The sequence below is a fragment of the Choristoneura fumiferana genome, chromosome 15, assembly GCF_025370935.1.
Source record: "Choristoneura fumiferana chromosome 15, NRCan_CFum_1, whole genome shotgun sequence".
In the NCBI taxonomy this organism is placed as follows: Eukaryota; Metazoa; Arthropoda; class Insecta; order Lepidoptera; family Tortricidae; genus Choristoneura; species Choristoneura fumiferana.
The window spans coordinates 11,451,115-11,477,811 of record NC_133486.1 but is presented as its reverse complement, the minus strand read 5'-3'; the positions used below and the strand labels follow the sequence as shown (position 1 = coordinate 11,477,811).

Sequence of the window (26,697 nt, the reverse complement as noted above, 5' to 3'; positions counted from 1 at the left end):
ATATCATATCTGTAGCAGATAAAGCCGTATCAACGAGCACACACTGAACCAACACTACAGTCGCCGACCACAATAGCTAGGCACCTGTTGTCCAGAAAGTCAACAAGATAACGAAAAACCCATATAATGTGATTGAAAAAACAAGTGAAGTTAAAATGGTTAACGCGAAATTAGCGTTCTTTGTACTTTTGGTTAGTGCTAGTGTTATTGGACAAGAAGACGTTTTAGTTAACGAGAATGATAGAACATTAAATGTTGAAGATGAGATAATCGCAGAAGTAGTGAATGAGCCGACTAGTCCGAGGCCAGATGAAGAAGTAATAGTAGATAATGTAGCACCAGTTGAATTACTCCCTGATACGCAGCCATTGGAAGTGAGAAGTGGGAAGTTTCAGCTGCAGGATGGTTTGATCAGTGATGGGCCTGTCGATTTGGAAGCTGTGAACATAAACAATGATGGTAACGGTGACATCCAGAGTGAAAAACAACTGTTGACTCCGTCTACGACTTCCGTCACTAACAGTGAATTTGGTAGGTTAAAATAGCAATTTCTTAGTTTAATCATTAGTTTAATCTATCCCGAACAGATGGAATACCTACCTGACGACACTACGTTACTTTACACTGAGTCATGTTTAATGAGTGATTCAGAGGAGGAATAAGGTGGTTAAATAAAGGCTTTGTGTCAGGAGAGATAATGACTTCAGTTTAGTAATAGCACATTTTAGAAAAGGATTCTTTATTTAAGTTCTCGTAGGCTAAGTTATTATTATATGTATAGGTCAGAACTTTCTTGACCGTAGATTAGGTAGGTAATCGTCTAACCATCCGATTTGCAAGATTTCACTCAGTTATAAGTAGGTTATTCTAGTTAGACAAAATACTTTATGAAACCTCATTTACCTCACAATTTATCATTTCATTGTAATCTTTGATAAGGGCCGCACCTAGCCTTTATAAACCGACCAATTTGTGAATACTTCTTTACCCTTCTTTCCATTCAGTTTGGATACCGTCTCTATCTAGTAGGGTTACAGCAAACAACGTTACCAATTAAGAGATAAGACCCTTTATCTACCAGATAAACAAAATGCTGTTTCAAAATTTGTGAGCGTTAAAATGTGGAATGATTTCATCGTGTTGGCTGAAGGATCAACATTTATGTGAAACGGGGTCAGTGCTGATTTAGACGAAAACTTGGTGTTGGAAGTTACTTTTAATATTACTAGAAATTTTTAATGTACGATGACAATTTTAAGACGTAGCAGCAGGTTGTTAATATTTAGTCATTCCGGAAATGCTTTTGGATGGTCGTAATGTAATTAGATTACAGTACAAACTGCGTCACACTTTTTGTGGAAAGTACTTGAAAGTACTTTACTGTTACTATAGATAGGTGCATATTGTTATTATCGTTCGTAGAAGCTAATCAACGTTTTAAAAGACCAATTGAATTGCTATTTGGTACGTAATAATTGGAAACATGAAAGTTACTTAGAGCACGAAATAAATCCTAATTTTAATAGCAAGGTACCTATAGAATGATTCTATGTTGTGTTGACGTCTTTATCTAAGGCGGTTGAGGAATTAGGGAAGGTGGTAGAAGTCTAGTAAAATATCTAATGACTAAAGGGATAGCGATTAGCGACATTCACGGGATAGAAGGTGATGTTAATTCATGTTGTCTTTTTGGTTACGTATCGTCCACCCTTTACCTGAACTCAACTTATCAGTGACATCAGTGACACTAAAAATGTTATTCGTGTAGCTTGTGTAGAATGTTACTTACTTACTTGTGTTGGGTCTAACTTGTGTAGGGTCTTACTTGACTAGCCTTTGCTTGATTATTGACAGAACTTTTTCAAAGTAAGTAGCGTCAATTGATAAGTAAACTAGTAGTTACATTCCCGGAACGCGATTATTCATACCTTTATCAAAGTCAAACAACACTTGCGTGTGTAGTTAGTGCTTGAGTCATAACTTAGAAAAAATAATTGCGAAATCATCAAACAATTACACAGATTACAAACAAGTCATTCATAAGTCGTAGTAGTATTAAGTCCTAAGTACTATAGTCATTAAACCGTTTAAAGTTTTTAAAATTGCCCAAACGCACACGTACACGTACAACATCATCATAACACAGTCAGCAGTAGGTACAGAAAACGCAGGTATATAGAAATTCTCCAAGGTAAGCAACAGGTGACTTTATCACTTCAGAGCGATCTCTTCCAGGCAACCTACTTGTACACATACATATTTTTAGATTAAGAAATTGTAACGTTTTTGCTACAATTTGGTAAGTACCTTTGCCTCTGTTGTACATAGCGACAGACAGTATTGAAATCTGTTAACAGATTCTCTTTCTTTTAATGGTGTTTTATGTCACATTCAGATATTAGATTTGATCACTCGGCCATTTCATAAAATGGTGGCATTTCTAACAGTACCCTCTACCGACTCTAGGCGTGGCCAGATCAATCAACACACAGTGTTTAATGATATAACCAAGCAACAGTGTTCATTCATATTAGTGATCATATCATGAAATAAAACGTTTTAAACTTTCGTGATTTTCATTCATAGTCAAAATAGGTACCACAAACAGGAATTGTCACGCTAAGCACGAGTAATATTTACCTCGACGTTTCGACCATATTACAGTGATTATCACGAAATGCAAGATATGGATCTTAAAGTGGCCGTAAGTTTAGCTGTTAATGTAGTGAATTACTCCCACTAATGACAATTTAAAGTACCTACAAATGAAGGCTAAAATGCAATAATGTAGTTTTATCTTACCTCTGATATCATAGAAACCCTAATTAATTGGTATGGTAAAACATGGAAGAATATAGCATCGGACATTAGCTTTTAAAAGGTAGAGTCAGTTTTATGATGATTTATGAACAATCTCGTGAAATTCTGGGCAATATCATGAACTGATCAATTCTAAGATCTGTCCGTGACATACATGTAACGTTTTCAGTTTACCCTAAACCTAGCAGCGTATCTATAATTTAAGATCATCTTTTTGTATTTTTCTAAAGTTATTTTTGTTAGCTCTACAAGAATCCAACGAAGCTTGAATTGAGTACACTTTTCTCAACTTGCCAAGTTCAGGGTTCTCACAAAATATGTAGTAATTTTCATAGGAAACGTTATTTTGTAATTTTGTTTAAGAATCCGGCCGGATTTAGTTTCTTATCGCTTTCATAAAGCTACAATAATAAGTTAGGTTCAAAACAAAGAGGCATTACTAGGTGACTGACATCATACTACTAGGAATTACTTCCAACCTGTCAGATACTGATACTTTATCAGCCGATATCGCTCGATAGCGCAAGCTGTGGGCTGCGTTGATACCAAAGGGAGACAATAATAGTAAAACGAGTAAAAAAATCAATTGCGAGTCTTATTATCGACTGTTCTTAGTTCACCGTACGTCCATTCGCTAAAATTGTTAACTAAGCTGTAGGTGTTCAATAAACTTTATAGACATTGGGGAGGGACCAAAGGTGACAGTAAGCCACCAGCATATGCAACTGCCCGTATCTCACTTTCAAAATCTTAAATTAAGTTGTACGCATTTCAAATTATACACAACAACACTCTTTGTTAATCCCTAACTGAATTCTTCTCTCATTCACTCAAACGTTGACTGAGAGATCCACTACTATTAAATTAAAATAACTAAAACTAAAACTTTAATTAAAAAGAGAGTGGGCCTCTTGGCAAGGTGCCCATCACGCAGGCAGCATTCCCGCGTTGAACTGCGATTGAGATTCTTTGCGCGAGAAAGCTGCCGGCGCGAGGGTTGCCTGTTGCCTCCCTTAACCTATTGCTGAGCTCCCTGTGTAGCTCCAGTGCACCCTTACCCCAAGGACCTAGAGTCTCGACGCCGAAAGCAAAGAAATGATATTGGGCGCCGTACAATGATCTTAATGGTTGTCACCGAGTACTGCCTTTTCGCAACGTAACGTTTGGCAACCTGTTTCATTTCGCAACTTTTCATTTCGCAAACTCTAAAACTGTAAATATTTCAGGATTTATTTCAGGGCCATCGTGTAGAACATTTTAGGTTAGGTTAGGTTAGTTTTATTAAAATCCTGAAATATTTACAGTTTCAGAAATATTTAACAGTTGGGAAATGAAAAGTTGCGAAATTAAACAGGTAGCCAAACGTTATTCGCCGAATCATTAGTAAACCGGTTGTCACTTCTTCGAAGAACTGCTTCGTTTTCTTCACAAGTAGAGTTGCACTCTAAACACTACGCATACAACTTTACCGTTTTTAAAAAGAATTAAGCGTGTTCTATAACTTATATCTGTATTAAATATTCATAGCTCACATCGATGGTAGAGTTCTCCCCGCTACCAGCTACCAGAACAATGGCCAGCCCTATGTCATCACGAACGCCAGACTCAACCAAATCCGATCCAACTTCTTCTACTGGTTCTACGACCAGGGTGGCAGCGAAAACTTGGGAGACTATCAGAGAGACATACACACTTCCACGCCACAGATCCATAAGAACTTCAACTTCCAGCTGCCGTTCTTTGGATTCAGATTTAATTACACTCGAGTAAGTATCTTGACTTCTTAGTAACTTGAAACTATCGAGGAAAGTAGTTTATAATGCTATAGATAGTTTCTCGAAGTTCGAAGTTGCACTACCACAGAAAATTTACCAGATATCTTACACGTACATTGAATTGTTATTCTTTACCTTTACTTTCTTTTCCCAGATATCGATGAATGGCTACATCCAATTCAGTGACCCTCCGGACCACTACACCTATCCCCTCTCCTTCCCAGTCAGGGACTGGCCGCAGATCAATGATCCCTCCTTCATTGGTATTTTCTTCAGCAAGTGCCGCATTGGAAACATGAGACCTGAAGACCCGGACCAGCGTAGACCCGGTGTCTATTTCAGAATGGACAGAGATTTGCAAGTGAGTTTGACAGTGCCATAAAAAATTATCATTGACCATGTCATTCTATGCATCTTAGGTATATACTTAAGGCAAGCTCATACGTCTGAGACTTACAAAAAAAAAGTGGTAAACGAAAATATTGGCAATAATAGTAAAACGGTCAATAGAGAGACTTTTAATGAGAAGAGGTTATCGGGGACTGCAAAATTGGCAGTTTCCTCAGGCAAACAATTTGCTTAAGTAGCTCTATTCAGAGAGGAAATGCTACGCTTACCTAAGTAAGAGGACTGCTTTAAAAAATATTTTTAGTTTTGTTTCTATGTACGAGGGCGGGATGATAAGTAACTAGCCTTATGAAAAAATACTAATGTTTTCGTGATAAATCTGATTTTATTTTTCGACATAGTCTCCGTGTAGTTCTATGCATTTATTCCATCTTCGTTCTAAAGCTTTAATGCCCTCCATAAAATGACTTTTCTCAAGGCCTGCAAAATACTCCTCTCATCATCATCCCAGCCTATATACGTCCCACTGCTGGGCACAGGCCTCCTCTTAGAACAAGAGGGCTTGGGCTATAGTTCCCACGCGGGCCCAGTGCGGATTGGGAACTTCACACGCGCCATTGAATTGCTTCGCAGGTTTGTGCAGGTTTCCTCACGATGTTTTCCTTCACCGCAAAGCTCGTGGTAAATTTCAAATGTAATTCCGCACATGAATTTGGAAAAACTCAGAGGTGCGAGCCGGGGTTTGAACCCACGACCCTCTGTTTGAGAGGCGATAGGGCAAACCACTAGGCCACCACGGCTTTTCTACTATACTACTATACTACTACTATACTATAAAATACTCCTCTACAGCGGCTATAACTTCATCATTTGTCGCAAATTTCTGTCCACCCAAAAAAGTTTTCAGCTTAGGGAACAGATGGAAGTCTGATGGTGCTAGGTCAGGCGAATAAGGTGGGTGTGGCAGCAAATCAAACTTTAATTCGTTGATTTTTGCCATAGCTTTAACACACGTGTGAACTCGAGCGTTATCTTGATGGAAGATGATTTTTTTTTTCGCTAAACTTGGTCGTTTTTCCTGAATGCATTGATGCAGTTTATCTAAAAGATTAGCGTAATATTCTCCAGTAATTGTTTGACCTTTAGGAAGGTAATCTATCATCAAAATTCCACTAGCATCCCAAAAAACTGAAGCCATCACCTTCCCCGCTGATTTTACAGCCATAGCTTTTTTAGGAGCCGAACACCCAGATTCGGTCCATTGCTTTGATTGTATTTTTGATTCTGGTGTGTAATGGTGAACCCATGTTTCATCAGTTGTTACAAATCGACGCAAAAAATCAGCTTTATTACGCTCAAAACGGTTCAAACAATCTTTCGAGTTTTGCTCCCGAATCCTTTTTTGATCTTGCGTAAGCAATCGCGGCACCCAACGGGCGGATAACTTCTTCATATGCAATTCTTCACTTAGGATATGATGTACCCGTTCTTTCGAGATACCTATAGTGTCAGCTATTTCAGATAACTTCAATCGTCGATCAGCCAAAACCAAATCATGCACTTTGGTCACCATTTCTGGAGTCGTAACACTTTTAGGACGTCCGGGGCGGACTTCATCTTGGACACATGTACGGCCGCGTTTAAATTCGGCCACCCAGTTTATTACCGCGGCATAAGATAGAGCACATTCACCCAACACATTGTTTAACTCTTCATAAATTTCTGTCCCCTTCATCCTCTTCATAAACAGAAACTTAATTACCGCTCGTTGTTCAAATCTATCCATTTTGAAATCAATCGACAGAATATATTTTCAAATGACAACAAATCGATTAAATTGTCACACCACCCGATTCAAATTTAGAACGCAGATAGCCAGAGACACGCTTTTAAAAATAGTATAGTTTTTTTTTAAATTTTTTAATTTTAAATTGCAAAGGCCAGTTACTTATCATTCCTCCTACGTAGGTACGTAGCTACTTTAATTGTCAGTAATTTTATTTTCTTCTTTTAGGGCATTTCAGTAAAAGCTTGGTTTTATGTTACTTTTAATTATACTAGTAATTTTTTAAAATGTTTTTTTAATCATCTGATTTTGACCATTCATCGTTTTTCAAAATAGTTATTTAGTTCACACACAACTGCATAACTTCCTAGTGTCAGCATTTTATTAGTACTAAATTTTGGCATGTAAGTAGGACACTGAATGACTATTAACATTAATGTCTTATACACAGACTCGTACAGACCAGTTGGGCGTGGAGATGCGAGAGCGCGTGACCTGGGACGTGCGCGAGGGCGTCATCGGCTCCGAAACCTTCTTCCCCAAACACGCCGTCACCATTACCTGGAAGAACATGTCCTTTGCCGGTGGTATCGACAACTCTTTGTTTGTGGTGAGTTAACTCATGTGCATCTACTTACCATCTGTTTAAATCATCATCATAATCATCATCATCATCATACCAGCCGTAGGACGTCCATTGTTGGACATAGGCCCATAGACCTCCAGTTGCTTCGGTTGGAAGCGGCCTGCATCCTTCGTGATTATGGTGGTGTGTTGGAATACGAGTAAAGTAATAGAAAACAGTCGCTTATGTAAATTTTGAAACGAATCTGTAATAGAATTCGTGCGGTAGTTTAAGTAACAGGTGAATGAAATTTACTAGCATTAATTATAGCTCTAGCACTTGCTAATTTTCTGGATAATTGAAATAAATCAGAAAAAATTAAATACACGAGTAGCGTAACTTAACCTCGCTATGATATTTCAGTTGTGAAGTTATGTATGACTTATCTGTCTAATAAATCCTTGTTATCTACCTCGGAATGACTGCTTATCGGGAGATAGAAAGGGCCCTTTGTGAATGAAGAAATCTATATTCTTGTTAAAATGATCATTTGTTGTGGCGAAGCTACTGGAGGGCTAGACGGGGCAGTGCCCCGGGGCCCCCAAACTCAGGGGTTCCCTCGGACTCTGACTTACAAACTATAAATTAATTGAACTAAGTAGGGAAAATTTCTCCCACATTCGGAATATAAATAAACCAGATTCCAGGAACGCGACATTAATAATGGCAACTTATTTGAAAAAATACAGGGGAATTCCCAACAAGTCTCGTACATCACGTCTAGTTTATTTTTTGCCCAAGGGCCTATGGTTCCCTAGCAACGCCACTGACCCTATAGGTCTCCAAATTACTTAGCTTTCAGTAATGTGAACTACATTTGTTTCTGTCTAAAGCTAGATACATTTTACTTCGCAAGATTAAGATCTTTAAAAAAATAGAGACTATTGTAGTTCATTATAATCCCATGAATCATATTGACGTTGAAAGTTTTCGGTTATAGATATGTTTAGTTTCATATTCTTATTAAAAGTCAATTCCTTTTTGTAGACCAATTCCTTCCAAATGGTTCTGGCTACCGACGAAGTCTTCACATACGCCATCTTTAACTACTTGGAGATCAATTGGAGCTCGCACACTGAAGCTGGTGGTGATACCACCAACGGAGAAGGAGGAGTCCCTGCATACGTAAGTCAACAAGTTGTAGCTAACCTATTGGGGAAATTGACGGACTATCTTTCAAATTTGAATTAGTGGCGTGATTCGAATTTAACTTTGCGATTAGAGTTGGTACCTAACACCTAAATGCCAATCGCTTAAAGAATCTTTTTTATCAGCGATAGATATAGATAACCACTATATTCCTGTACCAAACTTTTTCAAACAATTACAAACACTATGGCAATAAAATAGTTAAATTAGAGTGGTACTAAATCATTATTTTATCGCAGATTGGATTCAATGCTGGCAACGGCACCCAGAGCTACGAATACAAGCCTTATTCCCAGGCTTCAGTGCTGAGAGATTTGACGGGTCGAGGATGGGCCAATGGGTTTCCCGGAAGACACATATTTAGGATAGACGAGAAAATACTTATGGGGACGTGTAATAAAGATATAGGTGAGATTAATGTTAAATTAAAACCAATTAATATTACGGGAGTAAAAAAATCACAAAGTAAAAAAGTTAGACACACTTGTTCTCGGCCAATCATTTGTACATTTGAATCATTATATTCCTTAAGCTTTTTCTAAGGACGGACCACTGGACGGAACACTGGAAAGCAACCAGCACTCGGACGTTCAGCTTATCTTAAGCTAATTCGATACAATAACAAATGGAAATATAATGGCTTTTTACAATCTCAAATTAACTCAGTTACCAACACTACAATCTCAAATTAACACAATTTTCCTCTCACAGACGGCGCCAACCTTCCTCTAATGTTCGCTCCAGAGAGTGGGAACATGTTGGGTGGTACAATCGTCAACATAACTGGCCCTTGCTTCAAACCTAATGATAGGATCACTTGTCGGTTTGACACGGAATCTGTTATTGGCGCTGTGGTTGACTCCAACAGGGCAATTTGTGTCCAACCGCGATTCTGGCACAATGGCTATGCGAGATTCGAGATTGCAATCAATAATGAGCCATATAAGTGGAAGGGGAAGTACTTTGTCGGTAAGTACTTTTTGAGGTGTAAAATTATTATCTATTTCAGAATTATTGAAATTGCCAATATTCATTATATTATCTTCTTCATGCATATTCTTCTTCCTGTCTTTGTCTTAAACTTGAATTGATCAAAAACTAAGGTATATTTATTTACTTATAGAAACACCAGCCATGGCGACAGAAAAGATCTTCTTCGCCGACAACTCTGTTCATGAACGTTATCCACCTGAAATCAAAATCACTTGGGACCGCTTCAATTTAACCACTAACCTTAACGTGCAACTGCAAATCGGGTTATGGGGCTACAAAGAAGTTACCATCCGACCTCAACTGGAGTTCATTGACATAATCGAAGCCGGAGTAGCGAATACCGGCGAATATATCATCAACCCCCAAAATTTCAGGAACAGGGAGAATTTCTTCCATCAGGATATGCAATTTGGTTTCCTGCAAATAAATCTCACCACTCCTGAAGTTTTTAAGAGTGTTTCAATATCTCCGTAAGTAGCTCAATTAATAACCATGCTGAATGTGGAAATAAACATGTGAACGTTTGTTATTATGTTGTAACTTGGAAACTAACTAACTAACCTACTAACAATGATTTTAAAAATGTCTCCTAATCTGATTAATGCTGATTTAACCTTATACTATGAGTAACATTCAGAAGGTTAATGAAAATATCCAGATCAAGTCCGTTGTTACTAATTGCCGTTGAATCTTTACAGAGTACTATGGAGTCGGCCGATCCCCCTCGGCTGGTACTTCGCCCCGCAATGGGAAAGGCTTCATGGACAACGCTGGTCGCAGACCATGTGCAACAATTGGCTTAGAACCGACCGTTTCCTCAAGAACTTCGCTTCCCAAGTGCCAGTGTGCCCTTGTACGTTGGAACATGCGTTATTGGACAAGGGCCGCTTCATGCCAGACCTTGCTTGCGATAAAGATACCAATCCCACCTGTAGATACCATTGGGGAGCTATTCATTGTGTTAGGAGTGGTGGACCTAGGTGAGAAAGCACTTGTCATTTAATATCGTAGAGATTTATATAATAAGTTTATTAAAGTGCTATGGATATTTATGTATACGGAAAATCTATTTCAGTGCGGAAGGGTCTGGTCAACAGTGCTGCTATGACAAGAACGGCTTCCTTATGATGTCTTACGATCAAATGTGGGGTTCAAGACCACTGCGCTCTCACGATTTTGGTTTCACTCCTTATAATGAAGCTAACAAGGTGAAAATGCAAATCGATTTAATATTGTAAGGCAAAACTACATTTTGCTCAACTTTACATCGCTATGTGAATTTAGACCAAATTAGCTTTAAATTTTTAGTATTTATATTTCAATTTCTTATTTATCAACAGGTCCCGTCTCTTTCCAATTGGTTCCACGACATGATTCCATTCTATCAGTGCTGCATGTGGCAGGAGGAACAAGCTGTAGGCTGCGAAACATTCAGGTATGAACTTTATCTACTCTTACAGGCAGTTGACGTTATGGTTAAACTTGATAATTTGTAGTAGGTAAGATCAACTCAACACTTTGAACCATGTTCCTGATTTTTTTGTATGAGTTTATGCAGTTAATATTATTTTCACAGATTTGAGAGACGGCCATCCCAAGATTGCGTAGCTTATCAGTCTCCAGGAGTTGCTGGAATTTTTGGAGACCCACATATTGTTACTTTCGATGATCTGCAATACACATTTAATGGAAAAGGTAATTTATTCACAATCGACGCTGCTTTAATGAAGCCATCATCACTTAACACTTTCTAATTTTTTTACATCAATATTTTGATGATTATATTCTTTCCACCCAATTGCATGTACCTATTAGTAAGAAATAGACTCGTTTGTCTAATTCTTAAATATTATTTACCAAATATAGGTTTCTGCTTTTCACTGATATAGATTGCAAAAGCATTTTATTAATACATATTATCATCATTCTTGTTCAGGTGAATACGTTTTGACCAGAGTGGACCAGCCTCAAATTAAATTGGATGTGCAAGGTCGCTTTGAGCAAGTTGCGCGCAATATCCATGGCCGGGTCAACGCGACGCATCTCACATCTGTAGTCGCAGCTTCCAACAACTCAGTGCCCATTGAGGTAAGCATTAATGAACCATAGGCAAAACTTCAGCTCAAAATAGAGCAAGGTAAAGTTTTTTAAAGATAGAAAAAAAACTTAAAAGCTTTCGCAAGTAAGAAAACTCTGTTGATATTAATATATATCCCATGCTTGCAAATTAGCAAAGTATTAGTATTAGTTTCTAGATCACCTCCGACTTAAATATGTAAGTACAGCCAAGGACCATAATATATGGTCCATATATGTGTCTTTAAACTACCTACACCGACAATAGAGAAGCAAAGTAGTCTATCATTTCTACATCAAAATATAAATCGCTTCACTGGCAAAATATTAGATTTAGAATTACTCTCTGAAAAGTTAAACTTAGATATTATCTGCTTAACAGAAACCTGGCTAAAAAAAGATTCAATGCAATTTAATGTACATAATTATGCAATAGCCAGCGCCTTCTGCAGAGAATCTGCAGCAGGTGGCGGGTCTCTCATATTAGTGAAAAATGGTTTAAAGTTCAAAGAACGCAAAGACCTGTCCAGCCTTTCTGTTGAACGTGTATGCGAGATCGCTTCTGCGGAAACGGAACAGTATTTAATTTTATGTATATATAGACCACCAAACTCTAGTATTCCTTTGTTTATAAATACTATGGAAGATGTTCTAAGGAAATCAGTAAAACGTAATAAAGCGCTGGTGGTCTGCGGGGACTTTAATATCGATATTTTATCACAATCCGTTGAAAAAGACCAGTTTATTTCTGTTTTAAAATCTTTTAATTTAAATTTCTTATTTAATGAACCCACCAGAGTCACAACCACTTCGGCCACATGTATTGACAACATTTGGTTAACTTGTAAGTATTTAGAAAAAGCTGTTATCAGTGGAGTACGATCGGATCACAAAGCTCAAACAGTGAAGTTACCTCGGGCTAGGGGCGGTGTTAATCAAACCATAGAAATTAGGCCGTTGAACAAACAAAGACTTGACCGTCTCAAAACAAACATCGCGCAAAAAGTAAACAATTTAAAAGTAAATACTAAAAATCCAAACGAAAATTTCAAGATATTGTTAAATACTGTATGCGAGGAATACGATAAAACGTGTAGTAAAAAACGTATTAAAATAGGAAACAAACTATCATTCAATGAATGGGCTACACCCGGAATACGTAGGAGTAGGGACGTCTTATATGATCTTTATGATAAGAAATCGTGTACCACTGATGAACGTTTCCACCAGTATGTCAGGGATTATTCAAAATTATTCAAAATTATATGTAATAAAGCAAAAGCAGCCCATGTAACTAATAAAATTAAGTCCTCTGATGATAAAATTAAAACAGTTTGGAAAATTATAAATACTGAAACCGGTCGACGTAAGAACGCGGAGTCCTCTATATCATTAAAGATTAACAACGTATTAGAAACGGACGCGGTTAAAGTAGCTAACGAGTTTAATACCTACTTCTCTAAAATCCCCATCGAAACGACAAAATGTCTCGCGTCATCCTCAAAGTTAGCTGAATCGCTCTTAAAACAAAATGTATCTATTCCAAACTTAAGTAATTTTAAATTCACGCATGTCTCTCCCTGTGACATCATTAAGACTTTTAGATTATTGAAAGTAAAAAAACGGAAGACTTGTGGGGCGTCTCAGTTAAGGTTCTACATTCCATTTTAGATGTCGTTGCTCCAACTTTAGCATTTATATTTAATAGCTGTATAGATGAAGGCGTATTTCCAGATTTGATGAAATATAGTAAAGTAGTTCCTATTTTTAAATCAGGTGATAAAGATAATCCCTCTGATTATCGTCCTGTGTCCATCCTATCAGCGTTTAGCAAAATATTCGAAAAAATAATGCTGACGCAAATGATCTCGCATTTTAATACCCATAAAATCATGCATCCACAGCAGTTCGGATTCACAAAAGGCAGGTCTACTACAGACGCGGGTCATAGTTTAGTTAAATTCATATTGCAAGCTTGGGAGGAATCACATGACGCTATAGGTGTATTCTGCGACCTTTCGAAAGCTTTTGATTGTGTGGATCATGATACTTTAATTTGTAAGTTAAATTTTTATGGCATTCGTGCCCTAGCTTTAGAACTCATTAAATCTTACCTCACACAAAGAAAGCAAAAGGTAGCGATTAACGGAACGGTATCGGAGGGATCTGTGGTCGAAATGGGAGTGCCTCAAGGATCCATTCTTGCCCCATTCCTGTATCTTATTTATGTAAATGACCTTACTTATATGGTAAGCCAAAAGTCGGGTATAGTTATGTTTGCTGACGACACGTCTTTACTGTTCAAGGTTAGTAGAAAAGATACCGACTTCATTGAGCCCAATGAAACCCTGTCCGTGATATCCGCATGGTTTGCTGCCAATAATTTGTTACTAAATCCTAAGAAAACTAAATGTATTAAATTCTCGTTGATAAATTCATCTAGCTCGAATTCAGTTTCTAATATAAAGTTAAATGGTCAAACTATTGAATTTGTAAAATCAACAGTATTTTTAGGAATAACGCTCGATTCTAAACTACAGTGGGGACCTCACGTCACAGCAATCGCGGGTAGATTGAGCTCTGCTGCTTTTGCAGTTTGGAAAATACGGCAGCTAACCGATGTGGCGACGGCACGGTTGGTGTATTTTGCTTACTTTAATAGCATTATTTCGTACGGCCTTATTTTATGGGGATCTGCTGCAGACATTGAGTCAATTTTTATCTTACAAAAGAGAGCAATTAGAGCAATTTATAATTTGAAGACGCGTGAATCTTTAAGATCTTTTTTTAAGGAAACAGATATCCTAACCCTGCCGTCGCTTTATGTTTTTGAAATAATCATGTATGTTAGGAAGAACATATGTGATTTTCCCACTAACGTCGATAAGCCAAAGGCTACTAGAAACACAGGGAAGCTTAAAGTTCCATCTTACAGACTGGCTAAAACCAAAAAGTCTTTTCTGGGAAATTGCATACGTTTTTATAATAAAATTCCAAAAAATATTATAAATGAAACGGATACAAAATTCAGATCTATTGTCAAGAAGACATTAATATCAAAGGCGTATTATAAAGTTAATGATTATATCATGGACAGGGATATTTGGAAATAATTCCGATCCGCATTAGCGATCCCTTCAAATAGCGAACCTACTGTGTTAAAAATAAAGTTGTGTTAAATACTTGTGATGTATACATATCATTTAATAATATTGTAAATCTGTTTTAAAAAATATATATATATACCTCGTTGAGTTTCTTGCCGGATTCTTCTCAGCAGAGGTTTTTCCGAACCGGTGGTAGATTTTTTTTGACATTCATAAGTGCTTGTTATAGCCTAAATTGAATAAAGATATTTTGACTTTGACTTTGACTTTGATATGGTTCTTGGTACAGCAGTGTTTTTCAAACTTTTTCAGGACGCGACCCTCTTGGTTTGAAAAATATTTGGTGACCCCTTGCCTCCTTACTATTATTTGTATTATCCTACGTTGGTAATACAAACATTGTATAATCATACACAATAACGCTGAGAGTATTATAAAGATACCGCGACCCCCTTAAAGGGCATCCGCAGCCCCCGGGGTGTCGCGACCCACAGTTTGAAAAACACTGATCTACAGAAACAAGCCGCATATTTCTTAGATATTAATTTTTTTGTTCTGTTAGGTGCGCCTGCGACCATCGCACTCGCAATGGAGATATCGACTGGACGTATTTGCGGACAACAAACGAGTATACTTTGATCGATCAGCACTTCGTGTTCAGTACTTCCCAGGTATGTAATCTCACTAGTTTAGATTCAGGACTTAGAGGAGTTAGATTCAGAAAATCCTACCAAATAAATAATTTGGTTCCTATTTAACAAAATGAAGTTACGTCCTATTCTGTATACATGTCTAGTATGTACATTTTTATAACTATCAAAGTTTCCTATCGAAATAGTTTTTGTAGCTTATTGGTGCCACAAATTTGATCGATATCTAGCGAGGGAGGACTCGAAAAACTAACCTTTGATTCTTTGATTTAAGGTGTAACTGTCTACCAGCCCATGTATATTTTGAACCAATCAGAAATTGTCATCATGTTCTCATCGGGAGCTGGAGTTGAGGTCATTGAGAACAAGGGCTTCATGAGTGCCAGGGTTTATCTGCCATGGACCTATGTGGTAAGTTGTGAAAAGACTCACTATTTTTGGCAAAAGTAAACTGCAATTTTTAGTTTCACGATCTATTGAAATCTTGAAGTAGGCACGATTACTTTTCATTGCGATTGAACTCCGGCAGTTTAACCTTTTCTGTGCTTAATTATTTTTAGAACCAAACACGAGGCTTATTCGGCAACTGGTCCTTCGATATTAATGACGACTTCACGAGACCGGATGGAACTCTGACCACTGTCGATTTGAACAACTTCCAAGCAGCTCACAGGGACTTTGCTCAACATTGTAAGTTATTTTTCAGTTTTCACACTGCCCACATCCCAGGATAGGAGTAGAATGCTGACTCTTTTTATGTTCTCAGACTTAGGCATAGGGGGCTACACAGAAGATAAGCATGACAGAGATAGTGATAATGGTTTTCACGTTACGATAATAGACATATGCAATTTTTTTACATTTTCCTAAGTGAATGTCCCTTTCTAACCAGAAGCCTTATTGTCTAACACACTTGGAATCACGATAGTTTTCACCACTTTTTTCAGTCACACGGTATAAGACGAAGGTACGAGTTGAAAGAGACGGTGAATGCAAACACGAACGTCAGAGCGTATACGGGAACAGTAACTGTTCAAATAGGAAAAATGCTGTAACCATAATAAATACCACCACTTTAAAGCACCTTAAATGCAAAATTACTATAATATTGATGATTTAAATAATTATATTCCAGGGCAACTGACGGATCGAGAGCAAAGGGACATCGGTGTTGCCCTATTCACGAGAGAATACGGACGCACAGCAGCCTATTATAACGACAATACCTTCATACCGAACTTCATTCGAGAACCAATCGACTTCCTACCGTCCAATAGATCCTTCGACGTGGACAGAGCTTTAGAGATATGTCAGGATTCATACCAATGTCGATACGATTACGGTATGACGCTGAATAGAGATATGGCGGAGTTTACGAAGAACTATTTGTCTTCTATTGTAAGTATTGGAACTATTGTAATATTTTTCAGGTGGTAAGACCTTGTGCAAGGTCCGCCCGGATTGCTACCACCATCTTGCTCGCTAATCCTGACCTGAAGCAGCAGTGCTTGCACTGTTGTGTTTCGGCGTGGAGAGTAAGACAGCCGGTGAAATTACTGGCACTTGAGGTATCCCATCTTAGGCCTCTAGGTTGGCAACGCATCTGCAATACCCCTGGTGTTGCAGATGTTTATGGGCGGTGGTGATCTCTTACCATCAGGAGACCCACTTGCTCGTTTGCCATCCAGTCGAATAAAAAAAAATCTTAGTTTTGTGTTAGAATATAGAGAACTAGGTTTGTCCGATACTTTTTCTGCCAAACCCGTAACGTAATTTCCCAGGATCAAAATTATCCTATACCCTTCCCAGGGTCTCAAAATATATCTACGTCACATAACCAATTAAACAGTTTAAACCTTTGGGCAACAGGCATATAGACAAGCAGACAGACAGAGTTAAGTACTTTTAAATTTTTTATATTAGTAAGGTATTAGTAATGTTTTTGTGAACTGCAAAAAACAATTCCTTACCAAATAAACACGATGGCAAAAATATTGTAAATAAATAGTAAGTCTAAGGCCATGTCGTGTCATGGTCGCCCTCCTACGAAACGGCTCCTCCTCGTCCTATGAGAATACTCCCCTCACCAATTTCCACTACCCTTCAACAAAGTTTGTCGGGTCAGCTAGTAAATATATATTTTATTACATAATAGGTTTCCATTACATCACAAGTAAACAAGAATGGGGTCTAATAATAATAAATTCTATGAGAAACCCCAAACCCAAGCAATACTGTGTATTACCTATGTGTTAGTCACGCCCAGATAAAATCCTTCATTATGTCTCACACAAATTCAGGTAGGACATGCAATTAATTGTTTATATTGATTGCGTGTGTATTTTCCATTGTTCGCGTAATTGTATGCAGTCAAGGCGACTCTAGGTAGCTAGAACTGTCTTTGGTGCCAGTATACTCGTAGAGTTTGTGGTGATAAACGATTTACTGTTTCTTTTTGTGACTTTATTAAGTGTTTAAATAGTTTTACGGTACAAGCATAAAGCTTTATGGGTATTTACCTCTCTGGGAGATCTCTTTGATACATATTTAACTGTGATTGATTCTAATTTACTCAGTGAATAAGTGCCTGAATTCATAGCCATCCCTGGAAACAATATTATTAAGCGCAGTTTTAGTTCAAATAAGTACTTACCTAGTATGTTTTTAATCTTAGGTTACGATATTTTTTATTTTGTTGGTATTTAATATTGGTATTGTTTTTGTTTGTAGACAAACATCAAAGAGGTAAACGCCCGCCGTGTCGTCAGCTGTGGTATTTTAGAGACTCCTCGGTTCGGTAGGAAGAGTAACTTCTTCTTCACCCCAGGAACACGGGTAAGTCGAACGGATTGATTGGAAACTAATGTTGAATTACAAACAGCCACCCCTATTATGATACAAGGAGACTGAAAGTAGCGCATTTTTATAAACAAACAACAACAATTCATGCTCACTCGCACTCGTTTTTTTTTATTTAGCTTATATTGTGTCCCCTTTTTTCTTCCACTCGTCTCCACTTTTGGCCAACTCTTGCCAGTCTGACTGGAAACGGTCCAAATCGTCCCGCCATCTCCTCCTAGGTCTGCCTCTGCTCCAACTTATTGAAATTACTTATATTTAAGTATGTCACAATTAAATCAAACAGGACAATTAATTGATTTACTCATTATTTGGATACTACGTCAGTGCGTATACCAGAATGTGTATTATTATTATCCTCCTAATAACCACAGATTTTTCCTTATTTAGGTCAACTTTGAGTGCAATCAGGACTTCATTTTGATCGGTGACAAGCGACGGGTGTGCGAGGACAACGGCCGATGGAATATTCCCGACTATGGATACACTGAGTGCTTGCGTAAGTACATTTACAGTAGTCTAGAAGAGATCCCTTTCCACTTTTCAATAGTTTAATGTTGTATTTAAGAGCTCTGCAAACTAAATGATTTAATTAGTTGAAAAGTTGTGAACCTTTACTACTGAATACGAATGGTCGGTACATTCAGTTTGCACTGGTCTTGAACAACGTATTGAAGATCTCTGAATAGTTAAGCTCTACAATCGATTAAATTGCCGTTGCGAAAATCTTCAACAACTAAGTCCAAATTCTCTGATATCCAGGTAACCAGGAGTACTCGCAACGCGCTCTATTTTTGACCTGGGGCGTCATTATAGCCGTTATTGTACCGTTAGGGCTCCTTATTTGCCTCTGCTGGTTCTGGTGCTGGTACAAGCCACGCTCCGAGGGCAAAGAAGGATTCCGTTTCGAAGACATACCGCGATCAAAATCCGCCTCTAGACTTAATCTCAGATCAGCTTCAATGGGAAATCTTACCGATACTATGAAATCCTCTACGTTGCGTAGCGATTCTGATGTCAAACAAAAAATACCTGATACTCCCACAGAAGAACAGCCTCTAGCTAAAGCGAATATCACTAGGGCAGCTCCTCCGCCTCCTGAGCCTCAGGATGGTGAGAGTTCAGGTATAGGTTACCCAGATTCTAGTAAGAGTGACTCTGGCAAATCTGACAAATCCTCCTTACCTAAAAAGCGTAGAGGTTACGATAAAACTTACAGAACTAACGAACCTTTGCCTAACGCTCCTGACGTTGAGTTCCCCGAAAAGTTATGGGATCTATCCGAAGAAGATTTGCTTTCTTTAACTTCGCCTTCTGATTCAGGATCTAACCGAGACTCCACTCTAACCCGTCCAGCTAAAGACATAGAATACGTCAGCAGGCCCCGACAAACGGGTCGTCACGCTCTTGCAAGTGACTCTGGTTATTCAACTAAGGACGGGTCTGAGAATCCTTATGCTCCAAAGTTTGATGGACAATACAGTCCTATTTCATCCCATTATTCTCCAACGTATTCCGAGATTTATTCACCACCTGTTAGTCCTACGTCGGATATAAGTCCAAGGAATACATTCAACAATCCTGGGCTACCGGATGCTCCAAAGAGCGCTCCTGCTGATGAAATAAAAACTTTCACCCTTCCACCTGTCAGGGGTAAATCAGTTGAGACATTAATAGATCCCCCTGCAAGTGAAGTGCCCACCTTTAGTGGTCGCTCAACCATGGTTTAAATTATTGTAAGATTTAACTGTGTTTGAGAATCTTTAGAAGTTGAGACTGTTATGAAACTTTAGTGTAAAAAATAAGGAGGAATTTAAACGCACACTCACTGCCCAAACATATGACAATTTCTGTGGGAGTACAGGGCTTAAGTATTTCACGTATTATTTTAGGATTAATATAGATTTAGCGTTAATTTTAAGACGCAGCACACCGATTTAGTATTTTTGCACTTATACTTAAGTGTACAAAATATTTAGTTAGTCTCTCTTTCTGTTGTTATTTCCCATTGTTGTTGAATGTCTGTTGTGAGTTTATATACTGTTACTATTCTATTTATATTTTGTTTAATTTAATGTAAAAAGTATTAAACGTATTTTCCAACGAATGTATGTCACAGTAAGAGGAAATTTCTGTTCCGAGTATTTAACGGTAGAATAACGTCTATAATGAGCGATATTTTTTTTAATAAGAAAGCAAGTCCTGTTGATGCCACGATTTGTGGAATAGAAATTTTCTCTGCCATGTGATGCGTTTTTTTTTCTAAATTGAGAATGGAATCAGTACTTGCTTTCTTATCTTGTGTACACAAAGGAATTGAGGTCGCCCGAAACAGGTGAGTGGATAACACCAGTATTTTTTTATTTATCCCTTTAGTGATAAAACAATGTGATAATAATGAAAAACATGATAGCGTAGTAGTTAGACTGACGGTGATAAGAATAAGTTATTGGTTTACGAGTTTACGTGCCATTATTTTAATAATCTTTGCCACAATGTCACACCTTAAAACTCCTTAGTTACCTTCTTATTCTTAATCCTTTAGGTATATTCAGCATTGCAATCGCTCAAGCGTTGTACATCAGAAGAAACCTATGAAATAGACCAACATTTAGAATATAACTATGTACTTACTCGTACTTAATGAAAATAATGAATTCCAAAACAATCTACTTGAACAAGCTTAACTCAAAGTGGCCTTTATTCTCGTAATCTTCCGTGGGTTTGTATCTCGCAAAACTTAAATTTCGTGTTATTTGGGCTGGAGATTCTGTGCCTTAACGAGGCCAACTAAACACTGATAACAAGCAAGCAGAGAGTCCCTTGGGGTTTCGTTTCGTCTTATCTCATTCATCTAAACTTACCGGCCTTATTTGGGTCAATGCCATGCTCAAGTTTTCGTTCTTTACTTTAGAGATTGCCACGTTTTACTCTTGTTTACAAGCCTTTGCGTAAAAGTACATCGTTAGGTCTAATAGTTCATCATCATCATCATCTTGGCTTATTATTATTATTATGTCTATCAGCGGCCGATCGTTAAATCCGTCAGATCACGAAATTCCTAGGCATATCGTGAAATGGCGCCATTTCAAATTCAAATTCAAAAATTCAAATGATTTATTCAGTAAATAGGCCGCAATGGGCACTTTTACACGTCATTTTTTAAACTACCAGCGCTTTCGGAAAGACCATCATTGCCAAGAAGAATGCGCCGCAAGAAACTTGGCAGAAAGTCATTTTTTCATAAAAATATAATTACAAATAAAAACTTAAAAACTATATTATACAATTAAAGAAAAAAAATACAAAAAATAATAATAAAAGAAATACAGGGATGTATGGGGTCCCTTAGTTACAATACTAAACACTAACTATATCTAAACTATATCTACGTTCAGTGGAAGTGTAGAATGCTTCCACCGTCATAAATTTTAAAATAATAATAACAATAATTTGGTTCTGAAATATACATTTCAGGTCAAGTAACCATTAAGCTTTTGGATTTCGAAGGCAAGTTCACGTCTGCCGCCCCCAAAGTTAGCTCACACGCACTCATGTCATGCTCTGAAAGCAGAGCGGTACCGAGGGCATGGTATTGCTTCCGTTCCCATAAGCTCTATGGGATCGTCTTGGGAACTTCGACGTCGCGAGCCTGTGACTAGAATTTAAACTAAAAGTATAAAAGTTTAAAATCCATAAGCTTAACAATATACAGCCTTAAACATAACAAGGGGATGTATAAAGTCCCTGAGTTAATAATAAAATTCCTAATCTAAATAATTCAGAGATGTATATAGTCTCTAAATGTCAAAGTAAACTAATTAAATTAATTAAATTATACAATCTTCAGAGGTGTAAAAAGCCTCCAAGGTCAAAAACTAATAATAATCATTAAAATAAAGAAATGGAGATGTAATTTCATGATAGGTATGCCTAAAGGTTGACCAGGCATATCACGATGTGCCTGAGAAACAATACGGCAGATCGATTAGTTAGAGCAACGCATTCGTCGATATTCCTAGCTCTATACCGGGCACATCGTGATAATGCCGAAAAAATAAAAATTTAGGTACGACGAGCGAAGCGAGCATGCCGCTGCCGCGGTAGCGGCCGGCGAAGTGCCGGAACCGATATGGCGGCGTTTCATGATATGCCTAGGAATTTCGTGATCTGCCTAAACTGGCCAAAAGATGAAATGGCGGCGTTTCATGATATGTCTAGGAATTTAATGATCTGCCTTAACTTTACTAGGCAAATCGTTAAACGGTAGGTTTTGAACGATATGGCGGATGTCCCTTAGCCAATTCATGAAATGGCGTCATTTCACGATATGCCTAGGAATTTAATGATCTGGCGGATTTTACGATCGGCCGCCGACATATACATCCCCCTGTAGTATAAGGCCTCCTCTCAGAAGTCCCAAATTTTGAGTTTTTTTTTATCCGACTGGATGGCAAACGAGCAAGTTGGTCTCCTGATAGTAAGAGATCACCACAAACACACAACACCAGCACCAGCATCAGGGGTATTGCAGATACTTTGCCAACCTAGAAGCCTAATATGGGATACCTCAAGTGCCAGTAATTTCACCGGCTGTCTTACTCTCCACGCCGAAACACAACAGTGCAAGCACTGCTGCTTCACGGCAGGATTAGGGAGCAAGATGGTGGTAGCAATCTGGGCGGACCTTGCACAAGGTCCTACCACCTGCACAATAAGATGACACAATGAGTTACGATAAGATGTAGAATGGGATCTACAGAAAGCATATTTTTAAACACAACTAATCCAACAGGCAAGCAGGAGTACTCCTCGCGGACACTTGGAGCCACGTGGGGTATCATCAGCGCAGTCATGCTGCCCATCGTCATCGTCCTCATCTGCATTGGATGGCGTATCCTCAAGAGGCGGAAGGCGGAGGAAAAGGAGGAAGTGGATTATATGATAAAGTAAGAATGGTTCTCGTGCAAGTCGCTTGATTTATTGCTAAAGACTAGTTGGTTTTTAGCCTTTTTTTCCAAACTGATAGTCGGCAATAATTTCGATTCGGATTAAAACACCCTAGTATACTTAGGACGTACAGTAGGTAGGGCTCTGAACAGGCGTATTTTATGCATAATATAATATGTATGTATGCTTTAAATGACTCGTAATGTTTGTTTGTAGTTACATATCGTCACTACTTTGAAAAAAGCTCGTATCTCAAAATTGATACTTTTCTAATTGAACTTTAGGTACGAACATTATTTCAAATATCAATTTTGTTGACGTATTGATTTGTGATACGAGATTTTTTCAAAGTAGTGACGATATGTTTGTATCTTACACGTTTAGACGTGTAGAGGAAGAAGTAGAAGTTACCTTCTACCCAGCTTTTTTTTAAGTGATCGGATTGTTTTGAAATTTAGATGACAGTGTGCATAATTGAACAAAAGCATGTCACGCAAATTATTCCTTTTTACAAATATGACAAGGCTTTTTACAAATATCCAATCGTCTAAAGCTTCAATAAAATCGAGGAAACTCCATCACGTACTAGGGTGGAACCTTTTTCTAATCAATTTCGCTAGAATTTCTTTGGCTGATGTCTGTGATGGCAACATGACAAAGGCTAAAAAAACAGTCTGTTTATTTTAGCAAACGACTATAATCCTTTGCTTATAGGTTTAAATCTAAAGATGTAAACTTTTTGTAAAGAATCTAATTATAATTTCCATCCCCTGGTGTTGCAGATGTTTATAGGCGGTGGTGATCTCTTACCATCAGGAGACCCACTTGCTCGTTTGCTATCCAGTCGAATAAAAGAAAACCTGTTACGTGATTCAGTGTCTTAGACAATACCTAATGAGTTTTCTTTCTCGCACCTTTGTTAAGCTTACTTAACACCACTCTCTTAATCGTCCTCTTTCACTTATAGAAAAAAGGCACCAGCAGAAAGCCCAGCAACACCAACTAATACTTCACCTAATTAACATTCCCTTCCCTCAGGACCCGCCCCATCGACCCTGATGAATCAGTCAGGATCAACTCTGATGACGAAAGCATACCTTACAAGAAAGACGTGTCGGCTGAAGACAGTCCGCTACCCACAGAGCCTGTGAAGATAGTTGAGGACAGTAATGTGCCATTCACGTACGGGCAGCCGTATCCTCCACCACCTCCAATGCAGCCGTATCAAACTGAGGGTTATGAGCCCCAGGGGTATGAAGCTCAGCCGTATGATGAGACTGTGGGTTTACCACAGACATCGCAAGCCCAGCAACAGCCGCAGTCAAGGCAATGGGCCGGCGAGACAGAAATTAATTAAGTTTTTTTTTAAGTAAGCAGGTTTTTTTTTAGCCAGTTTTAGTTACTTAAACAGAGAAGCGATAGGTAGAGTTGAAACGTCTCTTCCACACAAGTTTACCAAAGCTATCGTTAAAAAGGGATGTAGGTATGTTTTGCTACATATTGGAATTGTGTGGGGAATTGTAGCCAAAGTTAATTTTTTCACGTTTTGTATTTATAAGTATACATAATACTTAATATTATATTTTTTTTAATAACTAATTAATTACCTAAAGCTTAAACGTCAGTGTGACTTTAGTTGTTACTGTAGTACATATTTTAAGTAGATATATGTAATCGTAGGTGTATGTGTATGTGTAATGACAAATCAATAGGATCCCACCATTTTATAAAATAGTTCATGGTCATTTTTACCTGCATTCTTTGCTTACGCATGACAGTAGAAATGAAATTATGCGAGTAGGTAGGTATATACCTAATTTAAGATAAAAAGTGTATTTTTTTATTTTGTGCCATTTTCTTAAAAAAATCAATATCGACTTTTAATTAATAATACCTTCGAATGTAAGTTTTGTTTATGAAATAAAATAGATTTCTTAGATTAAGAATAAAGTTTTTTTTTGTAATAATCCTATGTAGAGTTCCATTTTTTTAATGGGTACCTAACCCAATGCTTTGGAGATCATGCATGATCACCATCTGAAATGATATATATGTATGTAAGTATTGGATAAATAAATAAATTAAATTAAATGTTCCGTAGAACGGCCGACATTCGACCGACCTCACGATAGGTCGTAATAGTAATAGTTTGACGACCGGATGGCTAAGTGGTTAGAGAACCTGACTACGAAGCTTGAGGTCCTGGGTTCGAATCCCGGCCGGGGCAGATATTTGTGTGAATAACACGAATGTTTGTTCTCGGGTCTTGGATGTTTAATATGTATTTAAGTATGTATTTATCTATATAAGTATGTTTATCCGTTGCCTAGTATCCATAGTACAAGCTTTGCTTAGTTTGGGACCACATCAATTGGTGTCAAGTGTCCCATGATATTTATTTTACAGTACATTGTGTCTTAAGGGCGGTAAATAAGGAATTACGAACGAGAGTCTATTAGAAGCCGAAGTCGAAGACGAAGTCGCGGACGGAAAGCTAGTAAATAATACATAAAGGACGCTTATCCTATCCTACTAAGTACTATTATAAATGCTATATGACCTTTGGTATATGGTTGTTTTTTATGCAACGTCAATGAAAAACACGATGTAATTTTCGGGAATTCCCACGTAAAATTTTGTTTGTTACCTACGGCTTCACGCTAGGATGGCTAGACGGATTTGGATGAAATTTGGTAGGTGGATAGCTGGGCGTCTGGAATAACACATAGGCTTCTTTTTATACCGATATCTCACGGGATAGGGATAAAATCTAAATTCCCGGAATTTCAATTGTAACTACCAGATCGAATAGTTTACGCGTGCGAAGTCGCGACCAAACACTAGTTTCATATTTAAGTATTTTATTTGAATAAAGTATTCTGAAAATACCTATTTTCTATTTTCTATTTAAAATACTAAAGCAAAGTATTTTGTATTTTGCATTTCAAATAGCAAAAATTAGAAAACTATTTGCATTTTGTATTTAAATACTTTTTAAAACCATTTTGCACATCCCTGTCGATATCTTTGTAACTAATTGTAAATCCATTCACTGTCGACTAGAACGACGGACGGTCTGACAGACACGTGAGTGATCCTAATGAGGGCTATCGTTTTTTGTCTTACTAGATGGCGCCACTGTTGCGAGAGGTTTTTAAGTGTGGCTTTCAAAGTCTGTTATTACGGGCGTGAAAACAAAGTTTAGATTATAATCATATTTAATACATCTTAAAACCGTACCATAAAAATATCGAGCAACCACGCAGTCATGCGTACCTAATCCCGTATTGTTCGGAAAAAAAGGGAGGACCAATGTTTTCGAAAGACAAAACTGTCTCAAAACACAGACATTCATTGCCCCTTATCGCATAATTGCCATAATTAATTTCAGATAATGCAAAATATTCACAAAATTATTCTAATTATAAGTAAACCCGCGTAGCTCACCCAATATAAAATATGAGATTTGACATTTCGGAGACCTCAGGCTACACTAGCGCCTCTAGCGGCGAATTCATACGCGATAGCCTTCAATCTATTGGTTCCATGTGTTCCGTTT

General features: G+C 37.8%; 1 protein-coding gene across 4 annotated transcripts; it reads left to right on the top strand.

Annotated features, from left to right (window-relative positions):
* Nucleotides 1-24,926, top strand: mesh (sushi domain containing 2 mesh). Of its 4 annotated transcripts, XM_074098459.1 has the most exons (22): nt 1-531; nt 4,348-4,586; nt 4,750-4,956; nt 7,181-7,339; nt 8,342-8,479; nt 8,743-8,911; nt 9,215-9,472; nt 9,627-9,966; nt 10,195-10,476; nt 10,572-10,704; nt 10,837-10,931; nt 11,073-11,191; nt 11,433-11,584; nt 15,242-15,350; nt 15,604-15,740; nt 15,890-16,019; nt 16,465-16,727; nt 18,060-18,164; nt 18,579-18,687; nt 18,951-19,841; nt 22,984-23,137; nt 24,177-24,926. In XM_074098459.1, the coding sequence occupies exons 1-22, from the start codon at nt 156-158 to the stop codon at nt 24,493-24,495; spliced, it is 4,884 nt and encodes a 1,627-aa protein (XP_073954560.1). In that variant the 5' UTR covers nt 1-155; the 3' UTR covers nt 24,496-24,926. The 4 variants fall into 4 exon arrangements, with proteins under 4 accessions (XP_073954560.1, XP_073954557.1, XP_073954558.1 ...); XM_074098457.1 differs by lacking the exon at nt 18,951-19,841 and having other exon boundaries at nt 35-531; XM_074098458.1 differs by lacking the exon at nt 18,951-19,841 and having other exon boundaries at nt 35-531; nt 24,106-24,195.
* The last annotated feature ends 1,771 nt before the right edge of the window (nt 24,927-26,697 follow it).

Bases quoted from the DNA above. Each gene is read 5' to 3' on its own strand.
- mesh (XM_074098459.1), top strand. From the start codon at position 156: ATGGTTAACGCGAAATTAGCGTTCTTTGTACTTTTGGTTAGTGCTAGT. The intron at 9,967-10,194 runs GTAAGTAGCTCA...GAATCTTTACAG, and splicing joins AAGAGTGTTTCAATATCTCC to AGTACTATGGAGTCGGCCGA. The intron at 10,477-10,571 runs GTGAGAAAGCAC...AATCTATTTCAG, and splicing joins GTTAGGAGTGGTGGACCTAG to TGCGGAAGGGTCTGGTCAAC.